Source organism: Triplophysa dalaica, chromosome 19 (assembly GCF_015846415.1).
Source record: "Triplophysa dalaica isolate WHDGS20190420 chromosome 19, ASM1584641v1, whole genome shotgun sequence".
NCBI lineage: Eukaryota > Metazoa > Chordata > Actinopteri > Cypriniformes > Nemacheilidae > Triplophysa > Triplophysa dalaica.
Window position 1 is genome coordinate 8,599,946 of NC_079560.1, and position 25,502 is coordinate 8,625,447.

At 38.4% G+C, this 25,502-nt stretch overlaps 1 protein-coding gene across 8 annotated transcripts in view; it reads left to right on the forward strand.

Annotated features, from left to right (window-relative positions):
• The window catches only part of gria4b (glutamate receptor, ionotropic, AMPA 4b), a 69,895-nt gene extending 45,597 nt beyond the window's left edge, over nt 1–24,298 (forward strand). Inside the window, exons 7-16 of one of the 8 annotated variants that reach the window (XM_056730493.1) lie at nt 1,533–1,700; nt 2,490–2,594; nt 4,552–4,662; nt 7,998–8,204; nt 9,022–9,395; nt 16,693–16,891; nt 17,838–18,085; nt 21,415–21,529; nt 22,305–22,442; nt 23,105–24,298. In XM_056730493.1, coding sequence (XP_056586471.1) covers nt 1,533–1,700; nt 2,490–2,594; nt 4,552–4,662; nt 7,998–8,204; nt 9,022–9,395; nt 16,693–16,891; nt 17,838–18,085; nt 21,415–21,529; nt 22,305–22,442; nt 23,105–23,269 — 1,830 coding nt within the window. In that variant the 3' untranslated portion in view covers nt 23,270–24,298. Of the gene's footprint in view, nt 1–1,532; nt 1,701–2,489; nt 2,595–4,551; nt 4,663–7,997; nt 8,205–9,021; nt 9,396–16,692; nt 16,892–17,837; nt 18,086–20,390; nt 21,530–22,304 lie in introns of all 8 variants that reach the window. The other 7 variants (XM_056730495.1, XM_056730494.1, XM_056730492.1 and 4 more) reach the window with 7 other exon arrangements.
• The last annotated feature ends 1,204 nt before the right edge of the window (nt 24,299–25,502 follow it).

Here is a 25,502-nt window from a genome sequence, read left to right on the forward strand (position 1 = left end):
AGCCACTTAATGGTGCAATCAGGGCAGCCGCCGATAGAAGCTGACCGACTCTCCCCGCACCCACCAGAGGCTGAACAAGAAACGCATCACAGCTAGTGTGTCAGAGCTCACTGATTTCACATCCTCTGCCTGATTCTAATATGTGCAATGACAAGAATGTGAGTCTCTCCGTAACGCGCCACTGCTTTCCTCTTTTCTTGCTCCTGGTTTTCAGGCAACTGTGCTTGTTTTTTTCACATGAGGCAACTGTCCTCTGCAGCAAAACGATTTCACCTGGTTGTCTGTGTCCTCTGCTTATAGGGAGAGCTATCAAAGCAATTTTTTAACCAACACAAAGCGTTGTTGATATAAGCTAATGCAGTCTATTTGAGTGGGTCATATCCTGTTAAGTGAAGCATATTTTGAGGTGAATGAATAAAAACATTTTACAGTGCACAAACGAAACTGTATAATTTAATGCGTTTCCAGGCAACTAATTCCATTGAAAGTCTTTTTTTTTTTAAATGAGGTAACCTAAAAATAAACTTTATCATATAAAATCTGTTTTTCAGTCTTGCAGAATTGGATGAAAGGTCGAGTGTTTGATTTGTCGGATGATCTATTGACAGAAATGCAATATAATATACATAAATATGTGTTTAGAGATGTAAAAAGACCTTACATAATGAAGCGCTATGTTTTTATTACCTTAGAATGTGTTTATTCTATCTACATACGCCACAGGTTCTCTTACATGGAACAAAATGGTGAATTCCTACTGTAGCGTGAAATGGACAAACTTCTCTATAGAGCGCATTTCATAAATATGTTATCTCCTTCGGCAAAGAAGCGGAAACATGACGACATCTTAGTACTGTGTCAGCATCCGTAGTGCTTTGAAAGGGAGGGGCAAGCGGTGGAGTGAGCCATTGGTTGCAATTCGCAACCTCACTGAGATGCCGCTAAATTTAATTTACTGGACCTTCAAATCAAAATTCTTAAAGGTACAGACGTTCTTTGCTGCTTTTGAAAGGGGGAAAAGCTGTGTCAGAAATGAAATGCCTCATTTATTTCTCATTATTATGAAACTAGCCCTGGCAGGGGGATCTGGACCCAGTCAAGCTTGGTCTTGGTACTTACATTTATCCACTTTAGATTTCTGTTGCATTTTATTAAGTTTTTGGGTTGCAAAGCAGCTTTACAGAAAACACATTTTAGAAGTAGAGAAAAAAGGACAAGAAATAGTATAGAAATAATGAAAAAAATATAAAACCAGACAAATATTACATACATTGTATTATGATACATAGTATTATTCCATAAAATGATAAGATCATCACCACTAAATAAACATAATTGTCTGTCTTGATCGGACTGTTTTAGCTCAATTTAAACATGATATGTTCTAACACACAAATAACATATATCCATATATCAAACCTGTCAAAAAATGTAAACTCCCAGGTCTCTGCTGACTTGAAATTTTGATACAGACATTTTGCACATGTACAGTATATCATATATGACCTTTCGATGACTCTCTGTTTCTCCAGTACACGTCTGCACTGACATATGATGGCGTGATGGTGATGGCAGAAGCCTTCCGGAACCTCCGCAGGCAGAAGGTGGACATCTCCCGCAGGGGCAACGCCGGAGACTGCCTGGCCAACCCCGCGGCACCCTGGAACCAGGGCATCGACATGGAGCGCACGCTCAAACAGGTCACATGCACACAGGGGCACACGCAGGCCTTTTCTGAGTGAAGAGAAAGAGTCTTCATAGGGTTTGAATGTGAGGAAGACAGACAGCTGTAATAAATATCTAATGGAAAAAACAACCCAGAGAGGTAAAAGAAGGCAGAGGATAAAAAGAGTAATCGTCGATCTGGAAAATGCAGAAAGGCTCAATTTTATATTGAAGGAAGGTGGAAAAAAACAGGGGAAATGAAAAGGTATATGCGTAAGAATGGAGAGAGAGAGAAGAAAAACAAGAGGAGAGAGAGAAAAATAGTGCCTAAAACATAATGTAAGCAATAGTTGGATGCAATAATAAGAACTGTTCTCAGAGTTGTTTTTGTAATTTGTAAGTGTTGTTACGGTAAGATGAGCTTCATAAATGTTTCTAGAGTACAGTACACTTTGTAATGTGCTTGTATATATGCACGCAGATAAACTATAAACCTGCATTTGGCTCTTCCGTGTTTTACATTTTCAGACGCTGCGGGCAAAACTCTCCAGCCTTTCTTGCATTTATATTTACAGTCAGTAAAGTCAGTATCATCGTTTCTGATTTGTCTCTATATCATCACAGTTTTCTGAAGACCCTCAGGCTTTCTTAAATGAGGGGGGATCAGACCCCAGATTGATAAATGCTGGCGTATGGTTGTGTTTCTTCAAAAAAGTGATTTCGTAGAAATCATGAAAGGAAGCAGATGTTTAAATGAAAGTGTTTGGCGGTACTTCGCAGCGATCGGGTAAACTGTAATTGCATTGTTTATCAATATAATTCAGGTGCGCCTTCAGGGATTAACTGGAAATGTTCAGTTCGACCACTACGGGCGCAGGGTCAACTACACGATGGATGTCTTCGAATTGAAAAGCAACGGCCCTAGAAGGGTAAGATGTAATTTTGTTCTCACAGTTTCGAAAGGTTTGCCGCATTTAACTTCACACATGCATGACTTTAAAAAACGCTTATGATGATGTTGGCAATTTGTCTTTGATTCTGAGGAAGTGTAATCATGCTTTGCTCTTGGTCTGTCTCTCAGCATCTGTCGAGTGTCATTTCTTTCTAATTCCTCCTTTTTCTGTGTGCTTAACGCTGGGTGCTTCATTTGATGCAGCTGTTTCTGCGAGAACAATCCCAGGAGCCCCTGATGAGTGCTTTTTGTTTTTAGTCAGCGGTTATCTTTTGTCAAATGTGACATCTTGTATGTTTCTTACTCGATAGCATGCATATGCTTACGGATATATGGACGCGTTACAAGTTGAAATTCTGTTTTAAAGGCATTTTAGCTGCTTATATGAATTTATAAACACTGACGTAAATCATGGATAATCATTTTCATAGAAATGGTAGTTAATTCCACTCTGGCGTCAAACCGCCCACACAGAATTTCCGGTGAGACGGCTTGTTCTGTTCATGCCCACGTTAGCTGGCGTAAAGAGTGGGCAATCTGACAAGCGGCCTTTGACCGTATTGCCCCTGTGGGGACGTTTTAAAAAATAAAGCAAATCTGTTCATATTCAGCTTCTTTTATTGGACCATTTTTCTGAATTTACAGAATTTTCCCCTTCACAAACAACCGAAATGAGAAAGCCGGTTTAATGCCTTCGTCATTTTGGCACATAGCCAAACCACAGAATTCAAGAAAAATAAATTACTCTACAAAAATGCATAGAAAAATCTTACAGGATATCAGTTTATCTTTTATTCATATTTGTTCATTCTCTCATGGTAATATTTTGCAGTCATTTTTCTGAGCTATCTTTAAAATCAAATGCATCTTTTGTGTGTCATTTTTCTGCCAAGCCTCCTTAAATTCTTCTCGAAGCTCAGATTCAGTTTATACACGCCTACACAATTTTAATGCGTCTTTAATAAAATATTCTCATTCTCACCTTTGGCCAGTATTCACAGTTCAGGACAACCAAACGCACGTGTTCAAATACAAAGAAAGCAAATGTAGACCTTGAATGGTCTAGTGATTCTAGCAGCAGAGCTATGTACATGCCGTAAAGTCCCATGTCACGCACCTTCTTCTGAAGTTATGGGAACCCGTCTGCCTCTGGCGTGCTTTATGGAGTGTGGCGGCTCTTGGCAGCTGTTGAGCAGTGCACCAGGGGAAGAATGATGCAGAGAGCAGGATGAGGGCAGCATAGGAGGGAGCCGCCAGAGTTTGCCTCTCATTTATCAGCCGGTCGTGAGCCCTGCTTAAGGCGGATGCCGGAGCCCAGCTTTGCTTTCGGTATTTCATCTGGGTCTCGTAAGGACATCAGGCGCAAACCGCCGCTCGTGTTTTTCTTTCCGTCTGTGGCTTTTGCCTCCCGCAGCAGAATGTAACACTCAATGTGACATCATTTTCATAGCCACACTCATGGAAGATGAAGTGTGCTTAGATTTACATCTACAGATACAAAGAACGACACCGTTAAATTGCTAGATGAGCCCAGATGTCTTTATATAATATATTTTTTTATAGTAAAGGGAGGTTTGGAGGCTAATACATTTAGGGCTACACCACCATATCAATGGCTTTGATGCTAATAGACAAATACTAACACAACAACTTCATTTCGTGGGGTCTTAACCTTATTTATTATAGTGAGGTTTGTGGTTTCAACTGTGTAAAAATGTCTTTGTGCGTTCAAGACACTTACTCTAAGTATATATTGCCAAATGTTGGTTTTTAAGAATATTTAGGCATTTTATTTAAAAACAACAGTGCCATTTTAGCCCTATCACATACATTATTCATGCACATTTACACACACAGCCCTATTGGAAGGTTTGCATGTATTTACTCTCCCTGTTGGGTCTGGAATCTCATTCTTTTCCTTTTACCTGCTCCAGATCGGCTATTGGAACGATGCTGATAAATTGGTTCTGACCCAGGATCAAGCCTTGCTTCCTAATGAAACGTCTGGCATGGAGAACAGAACTGTAATCGTGACTACTATTATGGTAAGTATAGCAGATTTTATACATACTTCACACAAAACCGTGTTTGTCCTTCATCTGAAAGCTTCCATGGACCTAGAGCTCCTCTCATATACATGGTGAAAAAATGAACGATGAATCCTTCATAACACGCACGCACAGATTAAGATCGGCGAGCGCTGCAGAATTCCCAGCTGCGCTGCGTTGTTCATCAAAGCACATTCTCTTTCTTTGTGACCTGTCAATCATACAGCTGTCCATTCAGATAACCCAAATATCTCTACATGCGCTGAAAAGCATCTAAGCTGTCCCGTGTAAATGTTGGCCGCCATGGCATCGTGAACGCCGTGTGTCCCTCGGTTGCTCCAACTGATGTGTCAGGTTTTGTGCTTTATTGTGTTTGTTTGTCAATTGTAAACTTGTGTGTGAATCACGATAAAGCATGGGATAGTTTCTGTATTTTGCATTATCTGTACTGTCAAGGGATCGTAAATGACATGTGTAGAGTTTTAATGGACTGCAATGTGTTTATTTGGACATATTATTTGAGGTTTTGGAGTGTCGCACCTCAAGCAAATCCTCCTCTTTTCAGCCCCTGGTGAGGAATCCTTTATTAAGAAACTGAGACGCTGGCGGAGTCCGCTGAGGTGAAATCAAGCACGGACACACAGAGACAATGAGAACTGATGGTGCGTTCCAGACAATCCGAAGCTCTATAATAACCGCTGGAACTGCACTCGAAGTCGACATCTGACTTGTAAAATCTCCTGAAGATCTTTCAACCCCAACCTCACCGAGAAGTGTCATTTAACTCCATTTGCAAAATGTCCAACTTTCAGTAAACTTTAGGTTTTTTCATTTTGTTGGAAGGTTTTTAAGGACTGCTTGTGGATTAATACATGTCTACGCTTTCACTCATTTTGCGCTACTAGCTCATCAACTAGCTATCGACTGTCTTCTCACGTTCAATTTTGACGGTGATGTTAAATTGACTGGAGCACTCTTGAGGTTTGGAGGCGAGGAGATTAAGCATCCCACATCTAAATTTGTCTGGAGTACAATCTGAGAGCAGAAATTCAGATCCAGGGATGCTCATTCCTGGATTCGAAACAAACTCGAACTTCTGAGATAACCATCTTCAGAAGGACAGAGCTGAATGGAGAAGAGTTAAGCATGTGGTCTTTTGACTTAAAGGGATAGTTCACCTAAAAATAAAAATGATGTCATCATTTGTTTACTGTCGTGTTGTTCTAAACGTGTATTCGACTCTTCCTTCTGTGTAACACAAAATAAGATATTTAGAGAATTGTGTATACAGTGGAAGTCAATGGGGCCAGTGTTTTTTGGTCACAAACATTCTTCAAAATATTTTTCATGAAAATGCATCATTTACTCACCCTCTTGTCAATTCAAACGTATGATGTTTTCTCTTCTGCAGAACACAAAATAAGATATTTTAAAGAATGTTGGTAACCAAACAATGGCTGTGCTTATTGACTTGCATTGGTTTTGTGTACAGACAGTAGAATTGAATGGCTAGCGCCATTGTTCGGTTACCACCATTCTTCAAAATATATTATTTTGTGTTCTGCTGAAGATAGTAAGTCATACAGGTTTTAAAATGACAAGAGGGTGAGTAAATAACAACAGAATTACATTTTTGATTGAATGAAATCCCTTTACGTTTTTAGGTAAAGTCAACTTGGCCTCCCAAGCCATTTAAACTACGTGCAGTAATTTAACTTTCTCAAAATAAGTTAAGCAATTTCAACTTATTTTTATACGTTATCAATTCACCGTAGTGTACAGTAAAATAGTAAGTTGAAATGAATTGTAAAGCCAAGGTCATTATATTTTAAAAGAATTATAATTATTTTTTACACTATATATTGGGAAGCTGAATGCATCCAAAATATCCAAATGAAGTCTTTATTAAACATTTGTGTCCTCTGTCTCAAGTTTCAAGTTTAATATATTTCTTAAGCACGTTTAAAACCACCGCAGTTTACCAAAGTGCTCTACATAAAAGTCTCAACACAGAAGTTCCAAGCTTTATAACATGCAGGTTATGAAAAATAGCAGACTGTATAAACTCATTATTCTTGTCCATATGCGTTCATTAGGAATTCCTAAAGCATATTATGAATATCCATCAAGAGTCCCTGCTGTGCTGTACAATACATATTATTTCATGATTTTGAAGGTAGAAGTTGTAAATAGAAAATAATTTAGGCGCTCTTACCAATAACATCATTTCGCATGGCTGCCTGTATACAGCTCGAGGTGTGTTGCAAGAATACAGATGATCCAAGGTTTACCAGCTACTGCGGCTTTTTCCAATTTTTGACCTGTGAAAAACCACTGGCTGGGAACAACACACCCGTTATTGTGAAAAAAGATTTAAGGAGAGGTCTGCGTTCTCATACATCAAACAAATTTGAGATGAAACGACTCTTCCACTGACATTCGTGTAGAGTTCTCTATTTGCAGTGTGTGAAATATTTAATTCTCTCTACTGGGCTTCCTGTCTTTCATCATTTTAGGCTAGCCATATGGCTTATAAAATATTTGTTAAAGGGGTGTGCATGCTTTCTGGGTATTTTACAAAAATGTTCTGCCATTTCATTGCAAGTCAAAATTTTGATATGCTGTAGGAGACCATGTGATGTGTTAGCTATTGTTTTTTACGGTACACAATACTGTGAAATGGACGTTTTGTGTTTTGTGGTGCGGCATTTGTTACCACAGATAATCTCATATATGCTTCAATAACACAAAAATGTATATTATTGCTCATGTCAGGTTTTCAATAGCAAGTTTCTGTTTCAATGTTTAAAAAAAACGTGAAATTTTAATAAATTGTGGTCCTTCATTTTGTGGGTCGCATCATTTTCTTTCAGTCATGACTCATATATGCGATATACAGCTTTTATGGACATTGTTTGTATTATTTGTGCTTGTGTGAATGCATGTATGAAATCTTTATTGTGGTGCATGAGCTCATACACTCTTACAGAAGCATTTATCGTAATTGAATGTCTTTGATTTTATTCACTCTATTGAGGAGTGTGGGCGAATATCGACTCATTTTTGTTGTGCATTTTCAACCGCACACATCGGCTTTTTGATTAGCAAATCTGTCAGCCACATTCACACATAATGACTGTAATTGTATACATATTGTCCAATTTGTTTCCTGAAAGGATTCATGGCAAAATTTCGAAGAGGCTTTTATATCATAATTTTCATTCCGTTGGTAATTGTGTAACATTAACAAGCTACTAAACTGTAACATGTTAAACATTTTTTATGCTTTGACCTGTGGCCATTGAAATCCCGTTGTGGTCTTGTTCGTTCAGGAAGGGCCGTATGTGATGCTCAAGAAGAACTGGGAGATGTTCGAGGGAAATGAACAGTTTGAGGGATACTGCGTGGATCTGGCATCCGAAATCGCCAAACACATCGGCATCAAGTACAAGATCTCCATCGTGCCAGATGGAAAGTACGGAGCTCGGGACCCAGAGACGAAGATCTGGAACGGCATGGTTGGGGAGCTGGTGTACGGGGTAAATTATATTCCACTAATTTAGGATTTTTTTAATCTATTTGTTTATATTGTATAAATGTTTATATATCAATCTGAAAGTCTCACCCAGGCCGAGCAGGTAAAGCACCTCTGAAGATTAAAAAAATAAAACAATCCTCCAGTCTCTGGACTCCAGAGGCTGAGGTTCAGTAAAGAATACTGTATACAGCCAGTGCTTGTCATCTTGCAAAAATGTTCTATGCAGGGGAAAATGTACAAGTTTTTTAATTATCTAGGAAGTGCTGGCGAGTTATGACAAACATCAATTTCTTTTTTGGATTAGTCTTGCACGGCCCTGGCGAGGTACAAAGTGTCACTAAATCACCAGCCATAATCTAGTTCTTTGGATGCTGCAAAACTTGCATCCTCCCTTTAGAGCCTCAGTGTTTTCTTTCTTGTGATGTAAGCATCTTTTCTCAAATTGATTCCTTTATCCCACTTCACCTAACCTCAATATTAAGCCTCTTGGATGAACTCTATGGACTGTTAAGGGTTAATATGCAAATCCTTGTTCAATTGGAGAAGTTGTAAAATATATTGTGAGGAGAGGATGAAAATCAGCAGATTATTCTGTTTTTTCTGCTCAGTATTTTTCTCTTCTGGTTGCTCAAATATATGAAATCTCAGCTTTGCTGATATTTACTGTAGAATCAGCAAATCAAATGGCTTAGTTACTATATAAACACACAGTCTTCTTTCGAAACCAGAGTGAAAATACGATCCATTTAAAGAAAATGATCCATATACTGTATGTATATCGATACAGATATTTATTTAATACTTCTGTTTTATTCTAGAAAGCGGAAATCGCTGTGGCCCCATTGACTATAACTCTGGTCCGGGAGGAGGTTATTGACTTCTCAAAGCCCTTTATGAGCTTGGGCATCTCCATCATGATCAAGAAACCTCAGAAGTCCAAGCCGGGCGTCTTCTCCTTCCTGGACCCGTTGGCCTACGAGATCTGGATGTGCATCGTGTTCGCCTACATCGGCGTGAGCGTGGTGCTCTTCCTGGTCAGCCGCTTCAGCCCGTACGAGTGGCACACCGAGGAACCGGAAGAGGGTACCGACGGTCCGCCCAGTGACCAGCCCCCCAATGAGTTCGGCATCTTCAACAGTCTCTGGTTCTCCCTGGGAGCCTTCATGCAGCAGGGATGTGACATCTCACCCAGGTCAGTAACTCAAAGATTTTTGTTAGAATAATTCTTGAGGGAAAGTAATGCATGTGACGTCAGTGACCCATGGTATTCTTGAATGACAAATGATGTGGTAATATCTGATACCTGAAATAGTGTCCTTTCTGTAGTTTCCATGGTGATCCAATGATGAGTTTTAAAGTTCATCCCAGTTCGAATGAAACTGCATCAAGTCTTTGTTTATTATCTATGTCTGTTTTGAATCATGGGGAGGGAGAACGACCAATCACAATTATCACTAAAATGGTCATATTTAGTTGTTTATTTGTTATACTGCTTATTTAAACTTGTTTACCATATGTGTCACGGCCTACAACTATACAGCATGCCACACCTGTGCTTCAATGTAAATTTTACAAGGGATAGTTTCTGTCCTGAATGTTGATTGGTCCAAACGGTGACCTCTTCTTCACCATATCACTGTGCTGCATCCATACTGGATCATTGATGTTTATTGCATAACTTCGGACGCTTTTATTAGGGACTGCATCTTCTAAATGAAATTTTGATTTTTGTGATATTTGTAATTTGTATTATGTAATAGTAATAATTTTTAAATGGACAAATTTTGTTACATAAGTTCTTTGCCTGTATATTAATATTTTAATGATCATCATTTGGTGGCATTTCTGTGAGTTTTAAAGGAACTTTTAAGAGAATTTGGCTCCAGAAGTCAAGATTATATATGCAGCCGCAGAAAAAATGAAGCAATCACTCCAGTTTTGCCTTTAAAAAGCATTTCTATATGTATTGTGGTAATTTCTCTAGTATAGAGTCTGTTGGATTCCAAAAGAAACAAATCTAGGGAATGGCAACATGTGAAAGACTGACAGCATGCATGACAAGACACATGAAAGTTGTGAAAAAAATCTTATTCATTTATATTCATTTTTGAACTGATCCTTAAATACATTTGAAGCATAATAATCGTTTTGTTTAAACATAAATACAAATTTCTTTTCTTTGCAGTATTGAAGATCTGCAAACATTTTGAAAGTTATTTTGACCAGTTTGTTGACTTTCAATTTATACAAATAAATTCAAATAAAAAACAACATTTTCATTAGGAATTTGGGAGAAACGTTCACAAAATGATAAATTTACTTAAACATGTACGTACCTGTAAATAGCAAATTCATAAAAACAGAAAATAATTCTGGAGTGCTCTCTTAATTCTTTCCGCGGCTTTAGTTTGTTTTAATTCCATATCATTGACCATAAGCCTTTCACTGGGTCTGAGTTCACAACAAACATTCAATCTCACGGTTTATGCAGCCAATGGGAAGCCCAGTATTTGGACCCAAAATGACTCGTCATTTCTCATCGCTATCTGTCGTCAATGTCCACATATCGCATGTGTGTCTACACAGCCAATCCTTGATTCCCCAGCTGGCAGAAAACACTCTAGTCATCCATTGTTACTCCGTGTGGCACTTTGTTTTTATGTGTCTGTGATTTTCACCTAGGGGTTTGACATCAGGTCCGCTCCCTCATCCCACTCTTGTGTACTCTGTGTGTAACAAATACCTGCATTACCACGATAGAGCTCTTTAAGAAGTGTTATCAAGAGACGAGAGAGAAAAACAGGCTTTATTTTTCAGCCCCCACCAGATAAGAAATCACTCATGACAGGACAAGGGGAAGAGAAGAGCAATAAAAAGCAGAGCACGTGGAGGAAGACGGCAGGTACTTCAAGTGCTGTCAAAACCATAGAGTCTATCTGTTCTGCTCTATAGCCTGCACATCACAGCGCTGTAGAGAGCCTATGGTTTTGATTTCGCTTAAAAGGACCCATTTAGGTCTTTAAGAATCATGCACTTCATCATTTTGCATAGAACTAATAAGATTCATGAATTGGACTGAATGCTTAAACGATGAAACAGCTCTAAAAAGTGGAGAAAGAGCACTTCCATTAATTTTCTTTAGTATGTGCCATTAATTCTCTTTAGTCAGCATGTGCCTTCACCTCAGCGCTCTTGATTTAGACAAGATGACGCAGTTGTGCGGCAGCGTTTATTTCTCCTTATGTCCTTTATTTCTTCTCGACTAACAGCCTGTTGTTTATTCAAATGGGGAGATTTGCTTTACGGAGAGTTTTTATACACGCCTGATTGTATGTGCATATTTTAAAACTTAAGCGTGTCATTTTTTTAAATGTTAGGATACTTTATCCTTTTTTATGTGGTGACGGCTATAAATAAGTCATTTGTTTGATGATTTTCACAAAACGTGCAAGCACCGTGGCGTGGTTTGAAGTCGGCATGAAACGGAAGTTGCGAAAATGTGACATACGCTACCTTTCAAAAATGATGACATACTGTGTGATCTTAAAAATCATTTGATATAAAGAGACTTGCTTATATAATTTGAATTATTTTGTAGACAAAATATTATTGTGAAGATAATAACATCTTTCATTAGAAAACTGCAAGGCAGCCAAAAAGAACCCAGCATTGAAAAGAACTACTTCAATAGCATTTAAAGGTCCAATGTGTAATTTTCGGAGGATCTTATGAAAGAATTGCAATATAATATACATAACTATTTCTTCAGAGGTGCATAAAGACCCAACATAATGAAGCGTTATGTTTTTATTATCTTAGAATGAGCTATTTCTATCTACATATACTTACATGGAGCCCTAAACGGATAAACTGTTCTACAGAGCGTGTTTCATAAATATGCTATCTCCTTCGGCAAAGAAGTGAAAATGTGACGACATCGTAGTCCCGTGTCAGCAACCATATAGTGCTTTGAAAGTTGATCTATGTGTAATTAATTCAGTTTTATTCATCACTCTATTAAATAACGTACCCTTCCTGTTCACACTTTCCACATCAAGTTAAACCGTTTTCTAAACAAGATGAGGATGACGTGAAGATGATGGGTATGAAAATGCTAAAGGCGTCTTTGGTGATGAGGCCAGACAGGGTCGTAACTCTTGCCTGTTTCCCTGTCGTGTTTTTGGCTCGGGCGGCTGGCAGGTGTCATCCGCAGAAAGCTAGAGCAGCTTCCTGGTCCTCTAAACAGCCAGAACCTGCCATGTGAGGTTTTGTACTGTACTTTTAATGCATGTAGGCATATCTGACCATATCAGACATGAGGAGATCCGGAATAAACTCAATTTTAGATCGCAAACATACACACAGAAGGTTTGAAGACACTTGATATTGATGTACAGGATAAACGTAGAATTAAGATATGCTAATGATAGTCTTATGTTTTGTAGGGCAGCGGCTCTTATATAAAGCCTTCGGATAAAGCGCATCTATATTCCGACCCATATTCTTCATGCTTCGGTGACCTAAGTCCTTGAAGTGCTTTGATTGCACTGAGTAATATTTATTCGAGTGTGTGAAGCTGAGCTACTCTGTCAAGCGTGCTTGTGTTTGCAGCTGTAGTATGTACTTATGCATAAAGAGGAGGAGATGTATAGAAAATCTGAGGTCGCGTTGGTCAGAAAAGCTGTAATCTTGCATCCCGTCTGCTTTTTTTGTACCTTTGCATTTTATCTCACTGTACAGCCGCATGCTATACACATGTTTTTTTATAAATGTGTCATAGAACAGTTCTTCTTTCTTTATCATCCTTAATCTCTCTCTGTCCTCTCTCTCGCCGTTGCTTTATTCTTCAGTACCCGCTTTTGTATTTTTATGGTCGATCTTGCTCCAGTAATTGCCTCTATTCAGTGACTTCTTTTATTCTGTAGATGGCTTGGAAATTGTTGTAGGGTTGGGAGGAGAGAAGCATCATGGGATGATGCGGGGATATGATTCACTCACCAGGCCAGCGCTGTTGCAGGGAAGGAAATGAGAGTGTGGAGATGAAGCTACAACATTGCCCCAGGTTTTTTTCATGCCAAAATGATCATTTCAGCCCTCGAATCATTTATCTCCATAAGACACACTGGAATAAAAGTTGATACCCTTGAACTGTAATTTCCTTTTTAGATTTATGACCATATGTAGTCGAAAGGCATGCCTGAAATAGCATTTGGTATGCGCGGTGACGTGAATTTTTTGCGTAATCAGATAATTTTTTTCGTTAATACATCAGCTCACACAACACAATAATTCAAGTTGAGACTACATTAATGATTTAATTTAGATGATTGAACATAAAAAACTTGAAAAAAAACTTGTTTATGTTAATTTAGTTGAACAAGTAAAATTACTTTTATCAGTGTAAATGGAGAAAATAAACAGAATTGTGTAAATTATTATTTAGTTATTAATTATTTGTTTACTTTTTGTCATTAGTTACTGTAAAGAGTAACTTAATATCGCAATGTGTTAAAGGTAATATTCCTTTATAAAGGCGGATTTATTGGACACACTTGCCTGGCGCGAAGTTATAATATAACAATTTATTTTATAGTTATTTTATATTAATATTACTTTTTATGCAAAATTAAATTACTCAACAGTTCTGGATTCTTTATGGAGATCTACCGGAAGTAACGTTTTTGGGCCACATAACGTTTATTTATGTTGTCGTTGCTGAAACCATCTCTGTGTGTAGTTGACAGACTTATATGCAAATTTTTCCTTTGGTGTGTCGGAAAATATGTATGACAATGTAGATAAATATCTTTTATGCTATTTTATATGATAAGCATAATTAATAGTAATATAAAGCAATGTAATAATGAAAGTATTTTTCTAATGTTGTATAGGACACATGTTTTTTTATGTTCAAATTGAATTTGAATTGAGTTTTTCAAAACTAAGATGTTGCTGCTTGTTTTTCACAATAGAAATTGCTGCTAAATATGAATGAATGTAATTCAGCGGCCTAATGTAAGAGCTTGCTTTTTGATTTCTCCAATTTGCCGGTGGAGATCAGTAATGTGCAGTATGATTGTGAATGACTCTGGTTTCATGCGTGGAGAAATTGATTTGCAGGTATTAAATCTTAATCAGAGCAGTAGAGAGGAAACCATGAATAAATAAAATGCTGGAGGCTTACTGTGGCTGCAGTCAGTGACCTTTCCATTTATCTACGGTGTTTCAAGGTCTCCCTATTCCGTTCTCTTCCTCTCCCGTTTCGGCGCTACCGTGAATCTCCCCCCATAAAGCTCTGCTAACGTTTTAGAGTGTAATTTGTATTCTCCGAACATCCTCTCGCTCTCACACGCGCATGCTGATGTGTCTTTTTGCATAGAAATCTGCATTGGCGGCTGCAGCGAGTAATGCAGGGCTACGGTGACAGTAACGGATTCAATTTCACAGCTCTAATGGCACCGCTTTGATAATGAGCCGCTTTGAGGATAGCGCTGGTGATAGTTTACTTGTTTTGGATGTGTGTGTGTGAAATCCAGAGAGGCAGTGTAACTCTTATCATTGAGCTGTGATCAGAGGGTCTGTGTTACATGAAATGACATTACAGGAGACCAGAGAAAACGCTTATTTGTTCATAAATCATATGTCTTTATGAATGATACTGTATGCCAGGCTCCGTCAGCCGGCGAGGCCTGAGGGGTGACTTACTGGTTTCGTGTCCACTCAATTTAGGCTCTTATCAAATTGGCTTTGTCTTACGAAGTCAAATAGATTAGGCACAGTTAGTGCCAGAGCCGGCGCATTTGATCTTCATACGTCACCAGTCCTGAATGGTGTGTCTGCATACAGTTTAGCGTTTAGAGACTGTTCCAGGAGCGAGCGTGTTGGATCACTTAGCATTTCATATGGAAAAATACAGTAAAAGGAGGATTTTATGATCTTCTTAAACATTTAAAATCCAATTAAAATCAGTTTTACAGTCTGTTAAATGCCATTATTTATTTTTTGCTTATGAATCGTTATTTTTTCATTATTTTCATTAATATTATTGTACATAAATAAAAGTTTTTGTTTTTGCTGTTGTTCTATTGTAATAATAATAATAATAACATCAATAATTATGTATTAATTTGTTATTTATTAATAATTTATTAAATAAAATTGTATTATTACCGTTGTTTATATACTATTATTGTTGTTGTTAATAATACTAGAACTAATAATTATGCATACTGTAATAAAAAAATATTAATGACATATTGCAGATTGTAAAAATCATACAATTTTATGATTTTAATTGTTGGATTTAATTGTTAAGGATGCCTAATATTATTATTATTAATATTTATGATTATAATGATTATTATTGTTATTACGTTTCTTGCTAGAAAATGACACATACACACACATCATGGTTCTAAACATTATAGTCCTCTGTTTGGTAACAAGGTTGCAGAAAAGGCAACCCTCATATTTAATGAATAGAATATAAAACAACATAAATAATATTTGTTTGACCGTCTGAGATTGATCATCAATATTTTCTGACAGTTAAGCACCATTCGTTGAACAGGAAGAACAAGACATCATTTTACCCTTGCTTTATTGTCCTTATAATGGAAAGCGCTGCTGTAATTCCGACTTGGATACGTGACATCAGTGTATTACTAAGAACATTACTCCATTCTTTACAGACTTACAGACTTAACTTGAGGCGAAAAGAAGGACAGACATGCATGAATTCACGATGCCCATTTTGCAGTGCTGTCTTGTAAACTGATTTGCATAATAAGGGCGAGGTGTGAATTTAAACAGCGTTGGGTTTTATCACTTCGCCTGCATTGTGGTTGACGTCCCCGCCTGCCCACTCTAAATAGTCAATCTGTCTTCATGGCACCCGGTCAGAGAGATCTCCCTCTTAGTGGAGGAGGAGACCCCCTCGCCTTCACATACCCTGATGCTGTGGGGTCTCCGCAGGGTCAGAAGTTCAAGGATTTGTCAATTGGAAGATCAATATACTGAAAGACTTTTTTTGACATTTGTCATACTGTAAGATACTAAACATCCACCTGCTGCAGGGTCACCATACTGTGCTACATAAAAGAACCACTGTTCATTTCAATACTGTTCAATACTTCACCCAAAATAGAACATTCTGGTGTGATTTTATTGACCCTTATCGACCCAAAATCAATAATGGCGCCTGTGGTGCAAGTGGCATGTCAGTGACATCAAATGTTATTTGTTCCTGTGACCAAAGGTCATCTGGGTGAAGTTGAATTGATCATTCTGTTTTTTAAACAAAAATTCTTCTATTTCTCCTCCCGCTTTCCTTGACACCCTTTTGTTTTCCCCAATGTCTTCCTCCTTTACCCCTCTTATTTCCAATGCCTTTATCCTCAACCACATTGCTCTCATTCACAACTTCTTCAAACCTTCCCTACATGGTCATTTTCCTCTCCAATCTCCTCCTCACCCTTCTGCCGGCGTAGGTCTCTCTCTGGACGGATCGTGGGTGGAGTGTGGTGGTTTTTCACCCTCATCATCATCTCCTCCTACACGGCCAACCTGGCTGCTTTCCTCACGGTGGAGAGGATGGTGTCACCCATTGAGAGCGCTGAGGATCTTGCCAAGCAGACAGACATAGCGTATGGTACTCTAGACTCGGGCTCCACCAAAGAGTTCTTTAGGGTGAGTGGGCGATGCTAATGAAATTGTAGGAGGGAGGAAGTCTGTTGGAAGGAGGCGGTTTAAAAGCTTCATTTGTACTAGACAAAACGGGTTTCCCTGAAAATTAATTGAATGAGTAAACATCTTTACAAAATAATTATATATCTAGATATTGCGCATTCACTGGCAAATGTTTTTTTTTGCACTTTCAGTTCAGTTAAATACAAATGTATTTCTTTGGTGCTTTTCACATATTTTTATTTTGTTGAAGCTTTTGAAGTTTTAGGGCTGTTGAACGATTTATCGGGATTAATCGCATCTAGAATAAAAGTTTGTGTTTACATAATATTTGTCTCTGTAATGGGCATGTTCATTTGGTATTCATAAAAACATACATGCACATACATTCATATATTTAAGAAAATGTAAACATGAATAAACATTTAGTCAAAAATAGTAAATATTTAAATACAATTTAAATTATTTGTAAATATAATTAAATACAAAACAATACCAAATCTAAACATGTCTTGTATATGTATGGGTTTATAAATGCAAATTAACATGCACAGTACACAGAGACATATTATGTTAACACAAACTTTTATTCGTGATGTGATTAATCGCGATAAATCGTTTAAAACCTCATACATTTTATGTTATTTGAAAAAAAATCTACATTTTTCTCAATATGATTTACATTGACGAAACTTGTCTTAGTTTGTAATTTAATCCTCATTTGACATACACAAACAAGAAAAGATTTGTTCAAAATTTAAATGCTTCACTTTTTTCAATACGTTTTATATCTGCATAAAATTAGGGGTACACTAGAATAGAAAATGCTGTCAAAAAAATCATATAAGACACCAAAACCCAATTTGAATGTTCTTTAATAATAACCAAACTGTAATTCTAACAAACTGGCTTTGCACACTTCACTGGAATTCTCTATCCCAACTTTCAGAGGTCAAAGATCGCCGTTTACGAGAAAATGTGGAGCTACATGAAGTCAGCCGAGCCCACGGTGTTCACCAAGACCACAGGGGAGGGTGTGGCGCGGGTCCGAAAGTCCAAAGGGAAGTACGCCTTCCTGCTGGAGTCCACTATGAACGAGTACACGGAACAGCGCAAACCCTGCGACACCATGAAAGTCGGCGGCAACCTAGACTCCAAAGGCTATGGGGTGGCCACGCCCAAGGGCTCACAGTTAAGGTGGGTGGAGTAGTATAACAATATATCACGTGTTGTTATGGTATTCCACCTTCCCTGGCGTGCCTATTTCTTTTTCTGTTTCTAGTCTGTTGGTCTTGTATACATAGTGCTGTGTTTTTTTTTCTCATTTAAATCTTTTTATGTAGCTTCAAGCAGGTTAATGCAAACTGATGCATGCATGCTGATGCAGAGGAATTTTGGAGATGAAAAATGAATGATGATTGTGAATTTTGACGATCAAAAAGCAAGCCTGTGGAAACTCTACCTAGTCTGACACATCCTCACTTTTTTTCCCAACATATACTAAGGGAAGACACCATAAATCTACCATTCACTGGACAAAAAAGGCCAGTTTTGAAAAAGTTTTGATACAGAAAAGTATTCTTCAGATGATGGTAGCTCCCAAGATCAGCCATTTTGTTATAGAGTAACCTTTGGTTTGTCTCTTCTCCTGATTCAATGGCGTAACATCTGTTGTGATGTCAGGGCTGTGTAGAGGATTCACATGGTTTCAGATGTACACGCTGTCTTCTTTTAATGCTCTTCTTTATCTTCTCCTCCTTAGCTCAGATGTCTACATTCTTTCCCTATCACTTTTTTCTTCCTGTAGGCTGTGTTTGTTTCAATGTTGCAGGAGAAATTTGCGTTCAGGATAAACCTCTCTTGTATCAATTATTATGTTTTAGCCTACAAGTTACCTAGATTATAGTTTTCTCTTATAAGCAGGATCCAAAATAATATAATTTAGAGAATATGTAGCATCCATAAATATTTCCTACCACACTTGTTTTGTTTTTTTTGTACTAAAATAACATTTTGTAACCATGACAACAGATTTATTTTGCGGTTTTGCTTGTATATTTGTGACAAACAGCAGATTCTCTAATGAATCTCTAATGAAGACATATTATGACTTTGTTTTGGTGGCTTAAAGGGTTAGTTCACCCAAAGATGGAACACAAAGAATGTTGATAACCAAAAAAAAACGCTGGTCCTCTTTGACTTCTATTGCATGGCCACAAAAACAAAGCAAGTCAATGGGGACAAAAGGTTTCTGTTACCAACATTCTTCAAAATATCTTCTTTTGGGTGAACTAACCCTTAATGTGCAGTATTCAGGATGATGTTAATATGGTAAAATTATTTAGATGAAGCTTAAGTTGTTTCTCTTTACTAGACATAAGATAATGTAAAGATAACTATTAGTAAACTTCAATACTGTAGTGTCTAAAAGTGATATTCTCCTCGGGTTAAGTTAAACCATTAAAATACGGTGTACCATAAAATACAATTATTTGGCAAAAAGGAAAAGCACAGCATACCAGGGAATATGGGTTTCCTCTAATAAACGAAAAATGCATAGAAAAACACAAAAAATTATGAAATATTGAATACAATTTTCAATATCAATATTTGTTTATCCTTTCTTGTGGTCATGCTTTACATGTATAGTCATTCTCTTTGACCTATGTGTTTATAAAAATTCCTAAAGATCCTCCTTAGAGCTTCAATTTATATTTCAAACACACGTTTGCAACATGCACACAAAATGAACTATGCATCTATAAGTAAATATTTGATTATCTTAAATATTTAAATAATTCGATTAAATAATGAAATAAAAAAATTGAATTTAATCACTTGCAATTCGACCAAACCGCTGTTTCCTTTACTTTCCAGTCCTAATTTGTATTCCCCTTTGGCGAGTGTACATTTTGGATCCTGCCTATAAGCTTTCTCGTGTATAAAATTACAAATGGCTGCCTGATGTTTAAAAGCAGAACTGCGTTGCCAGCTCCCTCCTGCTTAGCTGAGGGTGGAAGTGCAGAGGTCTGGGGAATAGGATCAAACTCATTCAGCACTTTCACAAGCTTAAACCCTCCACGCTCATTTAAACCGTCTGTAAGCAGCATATAGGCAAGTAACAGGCATTCAATATCGTGAGGTCCCTCTGCGCATCTCACAGCAATATTGAGTGCATAGTAAAGCGTTAGATGACGGGAAATAAGGGAAGGTGGGGGGGTTTAAAGCGAGAGGAGATATTGATTTTTCCATTCCTCCATCTGGAGGTGTGTAGCAAGAGTAGAACCAAATACGGCTAGTGTGAATTGACATTAAAAGAACCGGAAAAGAGAGGTTTATCCTCGGCGGGTCTGTGTTTATAAGTCTTTGGTAAAGAAAAGTGGGGCCGGTGACTAATATCTATAGGGCTTTCCACCCGTTTCTGTATTCATTTACCCTGATTGGATTCTGCTCAGCGATGACAAACTGCTGCTACTGACAAACTATGTTTTATCGTTTCAAGAAGTGCCGTTAACCTGGCAGTTTTAAAACTGAATGAGCAAGGCCTGTTGGACAAATTGAAAAACAAGTGGTGGTACGACAAAGGAGAATGTGGCAGCGGAGGAGGTGGTGAGAAGGTTAGCCACTATGACAACAAAAGCGGGTAAACTGTTTCCTCTGTAACGGGGGCATCTGCCGGGGCGCCGCCACATGCCCGACCTTCATTCTGACCTTATTTAACCTGAAGATAGGAAGAGAGAGAGAGGAATGCAATTACTGTCAAAGCACAAATATTCGCTGTGAATACCGGGCACATATTCCCTCTTTGATCTGTAGGAACTTTTTTATAATTTTATATTTAATTGCTTTATTTTTATTTATTTATTTTGTGTTTAATTGTTTTATTTGTATTAATTTTTATTTTAATGTTTTATTTATTTTATTGTTTAATTTAATTTGATTTATTTTGATCTCCGAGTACGATTACATTTGCATCTATCATCTGCATTTTTATTTTTCATTGGTTTATTTTTACTTTTTTCAGTCCAACCATTCCTTGGAAATCAAACCCCTGCCCCTGGGGATTGCTTGGTTGCAAATAGTGAGGAATACCATGTGCATGCATTATCTTTTAAAGGCATAATGCATAAAAGACACAATCCCAATCCAATTTCTAAAAAAGATTGCAGTCATTTTTCCCATGGTTAGAGGGATAAAGTACAGTTGATGCTCACGGTACGTGCCAGTAATTGCGGTTTAACAGTAATCGCTTCCGTTGTTGTTAGCGAAACAGGCCGCGGCAGTATGTTCCCGTTACTAAAAGTGATCTAGCAGGGTCCCATCAACCCCATGTCCAAGGCTCCCCCTTAGGGCCCCTAAACTTTTTCTTAAAGGGAGTGCAGAGACATGCATCACGTTGGGACCTTCGGCTCGGTCACTTTGCCAGTGCAACTGCTGTGTCAGCTGTTATGAGTGAATAACATAAAATAACATGTCCTATGATGTTATTTATGTTATTTGTGTTACATTCATCTGCGCGGTTGAAGAACCCCCGTAAACCTTGCCGTTTTGAAACTGAGTGAATCAGGCATCTTAGACAAGCTGAAAAACAAATGGTGGTACGATAAGGGCGAGTGTGGACCCAAGGACTCGGGAAGTAAGGTCAGTCTCCACAAGTCTGGGACCATCACTGTTGTCTTAAGGCATGGTGTCAGGCTGTGTCAGGAGGTCAAAAAATAGCGCATGCTCCTCTGTAGGTAGATAGAGTTTTTCCACTCTAGGTTTAAGCATGACCTGCTTCTCTTTATTAAATGTCTTGTTTAGATATCTTTGTTTATTAGTAGTCGTACACCGTTATACCTATTACCTTTAGAGGAATGGAAGTGACTGGGCTTGAAGGTATTCCAAGTTTACCTAGCCAAGCGTACACAGTTGATTTTGTGCATGACAAACCAAGCGGCCTGACTTTTGTGGATCCCTCAGAGAGCTAGAAAAGACGTGGAGATAAGTGAGAAACACAGCGAGAAGTTAAATCCCGCATCTGATCTCTTTAATAGAACTTGCGGTGTGTAATTACACACGCGACGATAACAGCAATCCATAAGAGAGTTTAGTCGAATAAATAAAGCATCTTCAGCAATTATGAAGTAATTGTCACCCTTAAATTGCTGTCAAAGCGCCAATGCCTGTCTAGTAAAAAATAAAGTTGTCACAAAAGGTCAGCGAGATGAAATTTGCAGATTAGCCTTAAAGCCAAGCTTCATTCAAATTAATCTTGTGTGTAAAATGTGTACGTGTGTGTGTGTCTGTGTTCGTGGTAGTGACTAGATTCGTAGAATAGCTGTGGAAATGTGTGCGTATGTGTTTGTGTCGCCTGCCTTTTCCATTCCCGTCCCGGTAACTTCCTGTCTCTCTCTTCCTTTACTTCCGCTACCAGGACAAGAGCTCACAGGCCCTAAGCCTCAGTAATGTGGCCGGGGTCTTCTACATTCTGGTCGGCGGCCTGGGTCTGGCCATGCTGGTGGCCCTCATCGAGTTCTGCTACAAGTCCCGAAACGAGGCCAAGAGAATGAAGGTGGAACAGTCTGAACGTCGCCCTTCTTCCTCTCCTCTCCCTAGCCCCGTCCCCAACCCCAGTCCCCGCCCCTCACCTGGGCCCAGTCCCACCCACAGCACTCAGAGTTTAGCCACATATAGAGAGGGTTACAACGTCTACGCCACTGAAGGAGTAGAGATGTAGGAGGTCAGATGTACGTAGGTGCCCTGGAGTAGTAAGTGGAGCTCCTCTGTTTTCACCGCAGTAGCTTGCCGTGTTGAGCCCGTGGTAAAGCTTCTTGTGCTTGTGACGTCCTTGTTCTGTCTCCTCGACATGTACTCCAAGTGGAGACTTGCATTCACATATCTGTGCATGCTGAAGACTGAAGTACACGTGTCGGTAACCTCTCATCTCTCTCAAGCGATGTTCACCCACAAATCAATAAGAGTTAGAAAGTTGCCTAAAACATAATACTCATTTTGATCATAATTTTCTTGAAAATCCCATAGTTTTGAATTTTGCATTAAAGAAATGAGGACTATGCCAGATGCATCCGAGACGCTTCATGTGTCGTAATCTGTTGTTTTATATGTGCTTGCTAATAATGTGCATTCAGTCATATCATGTTTTTATGATGACTTTTTAAATTTGTTCATCCAACTAATATTTTCTTCTTTCATCCGTCCTCTCTCCGAATGCAGCTCACCTTCACCGAAGCCATGCGGAACAAGGCGCGCCTGTCTATTACAGGGAGCGTGGGTGAGAATGGGCGCGTCCTGAGCCCCGACTGCCCGAAGGCCGTCCATTCTGGCCCCTCCCTGCGACAGACCTCCGGACTGGCTCTGGTGTCGTCTGACTTACCGTGAAAACCAAAAACTTTCAAGTGCCTTAAACTCCACAAAAACCGCAAACGGACATCAGAAAACCAACCCTACAGCAATGACGCCAACACGCTGAGCAATCGTGCTGACAAGGAAAAATCACAGATTTCAAAGAAAGGAACCGGGGAGCTTCACACGCTGAGTCCCCGGGGTGCCACCACAGCATATATGAAGGACGGTTATACCACAGACAGTGAGACTTGTGCGTTTTTGTAATTTATGTTCAAAGAACTTGCGCTCAGAACTGCCGCCTCTCTCGGCGAAGCAGACGAATGGAAAGACAGGAATCACAACAAACAAACTTTTTTTGGCAAAAAGATGAGCAAATCTGCTCATTCTAAAACTCTGCCATAAACCTTGCCAAACCGGAACGCTGGTCAAAATACAACTAACTCAACATCTATAGCTAAAACGGGCATTTATTTGCCTAAAAGGGTATTATTAACACGGATAATAACAGTGATATACTGCGTAAAACTTAAACTGTGAAGAAGAGTATATATATATTCTATAAAATCATACCTTAATAAATTATTTAAATTTTTTGTAAATAGAAGACTGTACATCTCGCTTGCTTTTTAAAAAAAATGTAAATAGTAGATTCTGTAGTGGACAGAGTGTAAGTCACTTTTTAAACCATCTTTAGAAAAGGATTAATCGCAATAACGGTTAGACAACGCTAAAGAAACATTAAAACAAAAAAGATTTGATATATGTAGATGTAAACTTCTATGGATTTAATGACATGGTCAAGTTATCAGTGCCAGTGACCTATGCGCTCATGATTTTTGGGAATGTGGCACACCGCTCTTTCCCAAGCCATGCCCTGCATAATCACTGTGCAGTTGTAGACCATGGTACCCTCTAGACTGTTTTATTTTATTTTTCACAGAAACAGATTTTATTTTTGATTTATGTGATATTGAAAATATTGAAGAATAGCATAATGAAAAAATTTGTCCACTCATTTTAGAGCAAACATGTTTTAAATAAAGAAGTTCAATTGAGCCGTCAGGTTCAAACTCATCGGAGCGTTTTCTTTAAACTGTGCAATTTGAAGTACAACAAAGGGTGAAAAATATGTATAGAAATGAACACAGACCACCTATGAAGACACTGTTTGTATCGTGAGAGCCATGGTCAGAGCTCAGCTCAGGCCTTTTCTGAAAAACACTGTGTAACCTCATTCAGGCCTTTAGCTTGTTCTCCGGAAACTGTAGCAATGGAGCGACCTCCAGTCAGAGAACTGAATCTGTCCACACGGACGCCTGGACGTAAATAAATGGACAATCTCGAAGCATCAGGACACCATAGCGGAACGCTGAACGGTCTTTCTCTGTTTACTGCCCAATTTTGTTAAACACGCATTTTACCTGATAAAGTGCCATTTATGGTCTCTCTTGTTCTTATTACCCCTTGTCTTGATGAAAACACACATTCTCACTCAGTCATGCAGTCTGACTCTTAGCCTTGTGCTTTCTCTGGACAAATAAAACATATATGGAGATACACAATGCATATTAAAGATAGGTCTGTTTGGAGACTGGCATTGGTTTTTTCATAGTCTCTAATGCTGTGATCAAAGTGGTGTCCTTAATGGGTTAAAGTTAAAAAATTGTAAATATTTATTTTGATCATTTTTTAGTAAAATATTAATGGCCACAATATTGCACCTGTGTCTTTATTTGGATAAATCAGCGTTGTGTCGAGTGAATGTACTGTACATACAGTAATACATCACAATTTAAAAACGGGAATAAAATCTAAACAATGTGGAAAAATCCAATTCAACATTTCCTGATGAATAAAATGAATCACACAAGCTTCCACTCAGTAGCCACACTCAATACGGCAGGGACAAGAAAACAAGATCCACTGTGAAGGGGCGTTCTGACAGGGGATAAACAAATTATTTTTAGACCAAAGTACTTAATGACAGTAATTGTGCCTTGGAGAGAATAGGGGGGAATTATTGGTAGTCTGCTGCAATATCTATGGAGAGAACATTCATTATAAGGTCAGCGCATGTGATTGTTATCGGGAATTGCAAAAATAGATGTTCATGTTCTTGATAACTTAGAGGGAAACTTCACCCAAAAATGAAATTCTGTCATCATCTACTCATCTTCGAGTTGTTCCAAATCTGTATACATTTCTTTGTTCTGATGAACACAGAGAAATATATTTGGAAGAACGCTTGTAACCAGACAGATTTTGC